Source organism: Leuciscus leuciscus, assembly GCF_965113295.1.
Source record: "Leuciscus leuciscus genome assembly, chromosome: 9".
NCBI lineage: Eukaryota > Metazoa > Chordata > Actinopteri > Cypriniformes > Leuciscidae > Leuciscus > Leuciscus leuciscus.
In genome coordinates, this window is record NC_138733.1 from 32,638,435 (window position 1) to 32,649,170 (window position 10,736).

General features: G+C 39.5%; 1 protein-coding gene across 1 annotated transcript; it reads left to right on the forward strand.

The window, feature by feature from the left end:
• The first annotated feature begins 3,431 nt into the window (after positions 1 to 3,431).
• On the forward strand, positions 3,432 to 7,928 carry slc25a15a (solute carrier family 25 member 15a). The gene is made up of 4 exons (XM_082180974.1): positions 3,432 to 3,604; positions 4,734 to 4,909; positions 5,092 to 5,250; positions 7,663 to 7,928. The coding sequence occupies exons 1-4, from the start codon at positions 3,558 to 3,560 to the stop codon at positions 7,782 to 7,784; spliced, it is 504 nt and encodes a 167-aa protein (XP_082037100.1). The 5' UTR covers positions 3,432 to 3,557; the 3' UTR covers positions 7,785 to 7,928.
• The last annotated feature ends 2,808 nt before the right edge of the window (positions 7,929 to 10,736 follow it).

The window sequence follows — 10,736 nt, forward strand, 5'->3', positions numbered from 1 at the left end:
CAACAAAGAATCACACACGGCAGTTGCGCAGTGACACTAATGTAATGCGGTCACAGGTGTGTGTTTGTTGAGTAAACGGCTTTGAACGTGGCTCAACCAATCAGAATCAAGGACCGGAACTATCCGTTTTATAATCAACATTAAACTTTGGGCACTTAAACTATGAAAATCCATGATAAAAAAAAAAAAAAAGTGAATTATTACGTTAACAACTACGTATATCTAAACAAATTGTGAATTAAACATAACCCATTTCTATTTTTTTTTTTTGGGGGGGGGGGGGGGGGGGGGGGGTTTGAAAAGGATTTGTTAATTTTCTACAGTGATTTCAACTACACCAAACAATTTAGTTTTTAAAGTTAGTGTACTTGTTTACCAAGGAAACACCAGTGTAAGTGAAGAGTGAATCTCAACCTCTTTGACTCCATGTGCCCAAAAGTCCCAACAAAATATTCAAAGACCCCCTATATACAGTGAGGAAAATAAGTATTTGAACACCCTGCTATTTTGCAAGTTCTCCCACTTAGAAATCATGGAGGGGTCTGAAATTTTTCAGCAGGCAACAGCAGGCAATCTCTGAACTAAAGTCCAGCCTCTCAGCACTGGGCATCACAGGAACCTCCCTCCACTGGTTTGAGTCCTATCTCACAGGTAGGTCCTTCAGGGTCGCATGGCGAGGCGAGGCATCCAGAGCACATCATCTGACCACAGGGGTTCCTCAGGGTTCAGTTCTTGGTCCCCTCCTCTTCTCCATCTACACCACATCACTGGGACACATCATACAGGCACATGGTTTCTCCTACCACTGCTATGCTGATGACACACAGCTCTTCCTCTCATTTCAACCAGATGATCCCACAGTAGCTGCACGGGTCTCAAGCTGTCTGGCGGACATCTCCACATGGATGAAGGAACATCACCTGCAGCTCAACCTGGCAAAGACTGAGCTTCTCGTCCTCCCTGCCAATCCGTCTCTGCAACACGACTTTACTATCCAGCTAGACTCAACATCAATCACCCCATCAAGATCGGTCAGAAATCTTGGAGTAACAGTTGATGACCAGCAGACCTTCACAGATCACATTTCAAAGACAGCTCGATCATGCAGGTTTGCACTGCACAACATCAGGAAGATCAGGCCTTTCCTAACTGAGCATGCAACACAACTTATCGTCCAGGCCCTGGTCATCTCTAGGCTCGACTACTGCAATGCTCTTCTGGCTGGACTTCCAGCATGTGCAACTAAACCTCTACAAATGATTCAGAACGCTGCAGCTCGTCTTGTCTTCAACGAGCCCAAGAGGGCCCACGTTACTCCTCTGTTCACCTCACTGCACTGGCTACCTCTCTCTGCTCGCTTCAAGTTCAAGGCACTGACGCTTGCTTACAGAACTATCACAGGCTCAGCTCCCTCCTACTTTCACTCACTCCTACAAGTCTACATCCCTACCAGAAGCCTTCGATCGGTCAACGAGGCAAACCAAGACTCCATGCAAAAGTCCCAACAAAATATTCAAAGACCCCCTATATACTGTATACGTGTGTGTGTGTGTGTGTGTGTGTGTGTAAATTAATTTACCACAATTCATTTTGTAATTCCAGAAGTTTCAAGAACTGAATGTTCTTCAATAAAAATAATCGTTTGAGAGGGCGGAAAAAAACCTTGATTGAGTGTTTTTAGCATTTTAATAAAGTTGTAATATATCACTGGTGTAAGGCTTGTGTGAAGAAAACAAATAAAAATCATGGTATATACCAGTTGTCAACACAATATTTTGTCAAATGATGAGAAAAGCGTGAAAATATTACTTAAAGGTATGTAACTTTTCGGCCTCTAGCGAAAAAAAGAAAGAAAAGAAAGCTCTATTAGACTCGGGGGCTGTCTAAGTTATTTATATGCTATGTGTTGAAGCGTTGAACACTCCTCTTCCCTGTTTTGCAGTATACAGTAATTCTTATGTGCTTATGTTTCACTAGTCTACTCAATATGCATGATTCAATTCAATGTTCAAGGACAGACGCTGTGTCATGTGACCCACGGCCAGCGGGTTCAGAACGCCTTTCTTGACTCCATAAACATTACATGTTTAGAGTTAACACAGGGTATTCTTTCTTGTCACCTCTTAGAATAAAATACTGTGTAATTTATGGTACAGTAATGGCATCAGATGGCCATACTATGGTACTTTGATATAGTCTACCATTGTACTTTGATTACCATATATTTAACCTCGATATTTACTATACCGGATATAGACTTAAAAACGTAGTACTACTAATTTTTTTTACTAAAGTAAAAACAGAATTTTTAATATACTGAAAATGTTTTGAAAAATGTCCTTGTATAATGGTCATTATAATTAACATGTTAACTGTCAATCATTATCTGAAAATTACATTTCCAACTTAATATATTTAACAAAACATGGTCGACTCTAAAACGGCAAGAAAATCCAGTGTTCCAAGTACCATTTGTGACCATATAAGGACTCACCCATTTCCATATAAGGTTTGCGTGATCTGAACCATATATCATCACCACACTTTTATTTTATTTCCACATACTATTTATGAAGTAGACATCCTATTCATAAGCAGTATGGACATTAGAACTGCACGATTAATCGTTAAAAGATCGCCATCTCGATTCAAACACCCACGTGATCCTATTCCTAAATGCCAACGATTGTCTTGGTGCGTTCAAGTCATGTCAGAAAGATTGTATTTCTGAGTTGAATGCACATGAATGCTACCACAAAGTCATACATACCGTTGGGAAGCTCAGGATTTTCTTAAATCTCGGATCTTTAGGAGTTGGGGGCGTGTCAGTGGCGAAATATCACAATACTTAGACTTTTATTTACAACAAAATAAGCCAATTGACTGCACTATTGGGCAGTATATTCAACCTCTAACACATAAAATATATGCGTAAAAAACCCGGACATCTGTTATAGTTCGGCGCCACATCAAAAATGGAGAATCGCTTTTAAATTATATAAAAAATTATTTTAGACATTTTTTCTCAAAAAATAGAATGGAGGAGGTTATCTTTTGAACTCTTGGCGTGAAAACTAACCGAGGTTTCTACTGATCTTTGATGATGTTTCATGTGCATCACTATTTCAAAATAAAGGTCTGAGCACTCCTTATGACTCTGATGAATACTCGTCACAAATGAATAAATAACTGTTGCTCTGTCATTTCTATCGAAAATCAGTCACCAAACATGAAAACTAGAGTCTGAAAGCTTTCGAATGAAATATAGTTTGACAGTATTAATCATTTTTCATTTAAAGATGTGTAATTTTGTTTTCTTCAGAAAATGTAAAAAAGCCGTTTAGTTTGGTTGTCACTGTTGAGAAATGGTATATGTCTTGATACAAATCCAGTCGTTCATAATACATTTGATTTGACCCGAAAGGATGAACCATATTAAGTGTGTGTGATTATGTGTTTTCAGTGATATTCAGAAGGCCTGTTCAGGCTCTGTCGCCTCTGTCTTCTCCTCTCTGGCTTTATGCCCCACTGAACTGGTTAAATGCCGACTGCAGGCCATGCATGAAATGGAGGCGTCCGGCAAGATTGCCAGTGGGCAGAAAAGGTCTGTCTGGACAGAGGAGGTTTTGGTAATTGAAAATGAGAAATGAGGCCTGTGGTAACTTTATGTCCATTTTAATAGGGATGCTAAAGGGTTAATCAAATAATTTGGTAATTGTTATTTTTTTAAAGTACAATGTCATCTGATTTTATTCAGACTAAAGCTCCAATGTAGATTTTTTTAGTCATTCAATTGAAATAAGAAATCAAATGTTTTTACCAGGAATTCCACTGTGAAATGTAATAATATTAGTAAATGCTGAAACTAACATTGACTAAGATTGATAAATGGTGTTCATTAATAAATATTGTTCATTCTTAGTTCATGTTAACTTAAGGTAGTCAACTAATGGAACATTTTTGTAAAGTGTTAACCAGAATTTTCCTTTTTGGTTGAACTAACATTTAAGTGGCTGAATTCTGTTGAAGCCAACTACTGTTTTTAAAGGGATACTCCACTTTTTTGGAAATAGGCTCATTTTACAAATCCCCCAGAGTAAAACAGTTGAATTTTACCGTTTTCGAATCCATTCATGACGCAGCGCCTGAAAATAGTTCTAATAGGTTAGACAAACTTAGTCCCGGTCACGTTGGAAGTTATCGAGCTGGGGACTATTTTCAGGCGCTGCGTCATATCATTACGCCTGCTGGACTCATGGTACGGCAGCAAAGTTTCTTGATTATTACGCAGGAATGAGAGTATAGTTCCTAGCCATATCAGCCTAGAAAATCGCAACTTTTCATTTTCCGTCGGTCTTAGTACACGATGTAACTACAAGAAGAGTCAAGTTTTAAATAGGAAAAATATCGAAACTCTTTGGTCATTTTTTTGAGAGAGATGCTAATGGTCCTGTCCGATTCAATGATCTATGCTAAGCTATGCTAAAAGTGGCACCGCCAGACCCAGAGATCGGCTGAATGGATTCGAAAACGGTAAAACTCAACTGTTTAACTCTGGGGGAGTTGTAAAATGAGCCTATTTCCAAAAAAAGTGGAGTATCCCTTTAAGTTTGGTGTACTTTTTGTGTTTTTTAACTTTTAAATTAAGACAAAAATGACCTCATAATCAGTTGTTCAGCAGTTCTAGCGTCTAGAGTTGTCATATCTTGTTGAAGTTCCTCTCTGTCTTTCAGCACGGTTTGGTCCGTTGTGAGAAATGTGCTGCGGACAAACGGTCCTCTGGGTTTCTATCAGGGTCTGACCACCACTATCGTCCGTGAGGTACCTGGATACTTCTGTTTCTTCGGAGGATATGAACTCAGCCGTTCCATGTTTGCCAACCACATGGACAGAGACAAAGAGCACATAGGTCAGCCCACGGGAGGAACACCGTCTACTCAACTTCATGTCATTCCAAACTCTTGTTACGTTACGTTATGTTTTTCGAATAGACCAATACAAAAATGCACTTTAAATAACTGACACAGGCTTTTCACTTTTTTCAGTGTATTTAGCAGGAAATGCTCCTCATGATCCGTGTGCTTCTGACAGGTGTGGTGCCGTTGATGTTCAGCGGTGGTTTCGGCGGAGCCTGTCTGTGGTTGGTCGTGTATCCCATTGACTGTGTGAAGTCTCGCATCCAGGTTCTGTCTTTAGCAGGGAAGCAGGAAGGCTTCCTCAAGACTCTTATGGGGATTTTACGAAATGAGGGTGAGATTTCTGTATTTATCCTTGTTTCTTGGCACAGGAAACTTTTAGCTTGCATGTTGCTAGGCTAGTGGCTTAAAGGGATACTTCACCGATTAACATTAAGCTTTGCATCAGTAGAAACCCGGTAGTATTTACGAATGACCGCTCATGTCCCCCTGAGACGAGAGATTCCTGTATTGTGTGTCTGGAAAAAAAACTCAGATGACGCAAAACTCGTCATTTTGCGTCATCAGAGGCTTTTTTGTCCAGAGGCGAGAGACTACAGCCAGTAGGAGGAGCTCGTTCTGCATGTTTTCAACCCGCCCATAGGGGGATCTCACGGTAAAACGGCGTCTTTTCAGTTTCGAGTCAACTTGTGGCCTAGTTGTATCATTTCTTCCGATACTGCCTGATTCTGTAACCGGTAGGCGTGGCTTGGGAGTGGCCTCGTAGGGCAGCGAAGCAAGTGCATTCTGGGAGTTGTTGTCTTTCATCCACATGAGCCAAAAATACATTTTCTGGTTTTTCTCAGTCTAGAAGGCCCCAACTTCCAAAATAATTTCACATTTCTACTACATAAATGACCCAATTTAAATACACATTCATCTTTACAGCGGTGAAATAACCCTTTATGGACACAGAAAACAGCCTCTGAATATATGTGTGTTTCCTGTTTATAATTAGCATTTCAAAACACTACTCATAAAAAAATAAAATAAAAATCATAATGCCTTTTTCCTGATGTGGATGTTTATTGCATGATGCTACTGGTGTTTAATGGGTCATTCTCAGGAAACCATTTCTGCCATTTTTGCCAGTACATGTATTTTATATGATGTCATGACACACTTAACCCTTAAAGCCTGACATTTGAAATAATAGAACATTTTGACAAAATATAAAAAGAAATATAAAAAAAAAAGTTTGCATGTGTTTTGTATATGTGCATATGTGTTTACAGTAAATGTAAAACTGTTTGCGCTATAAATCAGTGTGTTTATAATTAAGACAATACATAAAAAATATAGTAAGGAATACCAGGTTGCAATATCAAACAGGATAACGAGCTGTTTTGTACAGCTAAAAATAACTGGAAGCGAATGACACCGGAAGCCAGACACATTAAACTTACAAATGACGCCCTGCACGCTTACCTGAAAAAATGATGTGGATAGACTGCAATTAATACACATGCGCATGACGTCACCGTTTTCACAAATTTGTGTTTTTGTAGTTTACACTGTAATGATAATGTAGAACGTTTTCAAAAACCTGCACTTTGAAACCATTGCAAAAAGCTTAAAAAAAGCCTGAAAAGCTTACATTTTCAAGAGCCCAAAATGCCGTTATTGTGTAAATGAAAGTAAGTGATGTTGTGTAAACGGCCCCTCATTCAGAGGGCCAAACTGAGGCAAAATATGCGATTTGGTGTAGTTGCTGATATTTATATGGCCAGAAAGTAAGATGGAATTCTGATGATTGTAATGTAAATCAAGATTTTTATAAAAGTATAGCAGAGTACTTACATTAAATGCTTATAAATATCAGTCGGCACTCTATAACTCCCAATAATATGTCTTAGTAAAGTGATATTTAAATGCCTAGTTTTATGATCATCTTGAAATATTACTAACATTACACAATAAAAGTTATTTTAATGCTTACTTTATAAAAATCAGTAAAGATTTGACAGCAAAAAGTCACGTTCCACGACCAGAAGGTGGACGTTATTAGAATTATAATAAAATGCCTTTAGTACAGTTTTAAGTTTACACACCCCTTGCAGAATCTGTCAAAATGTGAATCATTTTATCAAAATAAGATCATACAAATTGGATGTTATGTTTTATTTAGTGCTGTCCTGAATAAGATATTTTACATAAAAGATGATTACATATAGTCAAAAAAAAAAAAGAAGCTGAATTTATAAAACCAGCCCCATTCAAAAGTTAACGAACCCTTGATTCTTAATACTGTGTCGTTACCTGGATGATCCATGACTGTTTTTTTGTTTTGTGATGGTTGTTCTTGAGTCCCTTGTTTGTCCTGAGCAGTTAAACTGCACAATGTTCTTCAGAAAATCCTCCAGGTCCCGCAAGTTCTTCAGTTTTCCAGCATCTTTTGCATATTTGAACCCTTTCCAGCAGTGACTCTGTGTGATTTTGAGATCCATCTTTAAATTCTGCAACATTTAAAGCTTTTTGGGTTGGAAAAATAGTGGCAAAATTCAATAAAAAATAGAAAGATTTCACTTTATTATTCAACATGCTTGGGCTGATATTCCAATGAAAAACATAAAAAAATATCAGAATAGTACGTCATGAGATACGATACGAGTTTCATGATTCAAACTGAATCAGATTTTGTATATGATGAAACAAAACAATTTGTTCTTGGATGGCAGCATGTAATATTCTGGTGTCTTGTTTACAGGAGTGGCGCCTCTGTATTCTGGTTTGACCCCGACTATGATCCGAACTTTTCCTGCCAACGGAGCTCTCTTTTTGGCCTATGAACTCAGTCGCAAGATCATGATGCAAAAGTTTGATCACTGAGTTCATCTCTCAGTCTCTGGGGTTTTTCAGAAATGTTTTAATCCCATCTAGTGTTTCCAGTTGCACGGAGCACAAGCCTCTTGGACATTTTATCAACCTAAGTGTTGTTAAGAATATTAAATGAATAAAAAATCTGAAAATCAATCTGTTTCAAACCAGCGTTATTATTGTTAACTAAAACTATTAAAAACATCTGTTAATTGAAATAAAGCTGAAATAAAATAAAATATAAATATTAGTTGGAAAAACTTAAAACTAAACAGAAATTAGAAATGTTGCTTTGTCAATAAACTGAAATAAGTTGAAGTTGAAGCACTAAAATTATTAACTGGAAATAAATAAAAACTGGGGAAAAAAAACGAAATAGCAATAAATAAATAAAACTAGCAAAATGATAAACGCACATACCGAAATTCCTAATAACTGAGCTAAAATTAACATGAAAACTAAAAATACAAAAAGTAGCTAATTCAAATTATTATTAAAACTAAAATAACACTGATTCAAACCATTTTATGACCTATCAAGTGTAGCCTATATATCTGCTGGTCTCATGCTAGAACTTTCCTTTTTGTTTGTTTGTTTGCTATAAAAATATTTATTTTAAAACTTTTGAGTTGAATTAAGTAGTTGTTTTAAAGATATGTTCATATGATATTAATTATATAGCGCAAAAAAAAAACACTTTCAAGCAATTCTTGAACGGTTTCAGAAACCATTTTTATTCCTTCTGACAAACCGCACACATAGGATTGTGTGAAATAGACAGCAAAGGATACAGAGAAAATACCTTTGTCCGTAAAGTACAGGATGCAGCTTATGTCATAATGGCCAAATTCATATACATATATTGTAATGGTGGCTCAGTGTTTCTGTCGAGTTGATCTGTGGTTTACACACACACAGCCTGTCTCTATGGTGAGTAGCTCTTGACTGCATGTTACGCTCGGTTCTCCAGAGACCCAAAGCTCTGCTTTTATTGTTCGACTAGTTTCCTTTTAATGAGGTCTTGGTTTATGCATATCTGAACAACGGAATAGTTGGCTGAATCGGCTGAATAGTCATGTGTGTGACAAATGTGTGAACAAACAATACTGTATTTTACCGCTACGCATGCCATGTTTTTGACATAAAATACACTCATTATGTTGCAGTGCCACATGGGCATTGACACACAAATAAATGTCATTCAATGACTTTACAAACATGCAAACTGCACTGTCATTTTGACTTGATATGATTAAATATTTATTAAATATAAAAAAATCTAAATTAATCATTTACATTTTTTATATTTATTAAATATTTTGACATATTTACATTTTACCAAGTAAAATTGCACTGATGAAGGGTTGAACCCAAAAACGTTTTGCAACCTTCTTGCACTTTGGCACTTTATTTGTGGCCTCTGGAAAATAAATCTTGTGAGCTTTTTGGCCAATATTCGGCCAGGGCGGGGTCGGTGGCGTCACCTCAATTTCGACAGGCCAGCGTTTGGCTCATGGACAGGCCCGATGCTTAACTGGCACATGCCTATAGATGATGGCAGTCTTCCTGGCCTTCAACGCCTTCCAGCCAGAACGGACAGGGCACCTCGTCCTGGTCCAGTCGGACAACATGACAGTGTTCATAAATCATAAATCACCAGGGGGGACTCGGGTCATGCCTGCTGAACAGGCTGGGGAGTCGCCTCTTCCTATGGGCTCAGCACAACCTCCGCTCAGTGAGGCCATGGCTCTCTGATCAAGGGAGCAGACATGCTGTCCCGGAACGGACGGTCTCCAGGCTGTCCCGGACCATCCTCACCAGCCTGGAAGGGAGACCACCCCCCAGACGGTACAGAAGATTTGGAGTATCTTCGGCGAGTGGAAGTAAACCTCTTTGCCTCGAAAGACATCTCCCACTCCCCAGCGTTCTTCGCGAAGGATCAGGATGTGTTGGCCCACAAGCGGTCCTGTTCACGCCTGTATGCCTTCCATCCGGTAGCTCTGCTCCCTCAGGTCGTCAGCCAAATTAGGGAGAACAGATGCTCAGTCCCGCTAGCGGCCCCGCTCTGGCAGAACCAGTGTTGGTTTCCGAGGATGCTGGCAACAGCCCCCTGGCCAATTCCAATAAGGAGGGACCTCCTTTCCCAAGCGGAAGGGATGATCTGGCATCCCCAACCCGAGTTGTGGAGCCTCCATCTGTGGCCCTTCGACGGGAGCCTTCACGCCTCTCCCAGAACATCATGAACACTATCTCTGAGGCGAGGGCACCCACTACTAGGTGCCTATATGTTAACTGTCTTTTCTGACTGGTCTTTGGTCCGGAACATAGATCCCCCATCTTGTGGCATTGCGCCAATACTGTAATTTCTGCAAGAGCTTCTAGATGGTGGACGCATCCAATGCTATGCTCAAAGTGTATGTGGTAGCCATTAGGGCACTTCGAGACCCCCCCATCCAAGCCGCTTCTGATGGCTGAACTCCGCCCCCTTACGCTTAAGAGTGACCTACAGTCAATCTTATCTTGGATCCAATGACAGTAAAGTCGTCCTTAAAACAAGGTGAGGCTACGCACCTAAGGTACTCTCCACGCTGTTCAGAGCTCAGGTCATAATGCTCTCTGCTCTTCCTGCTTCTGAGGATGGGCAGTCATTACATCTACTCTGCCCAGTCTGGGTCCTCAGAGTAAATATTGGGCGGTCTAGCCAGTTCTGGCAATCAGAGCAGCTGTTTATGTGCTTCTGAGGGGCTGTCAGTCATAAAGCAGAGACTGTCTTGTTGGATAGTGGAAGCAATAGCACTGGCCTGTAGTTCCTAGGGCTTGCAGTTTCCTATCGGAGTGAAGGCCCACTCCTCCAGCTTCCAATCAGTCTTCAGTATTCAGAGAAACAGAGTTTCCCCATAGCGTCAGCAAAACTAATGCAATGCTCATCATTATCGTTATCAGGGAACTGAGGTTACTTTAGAA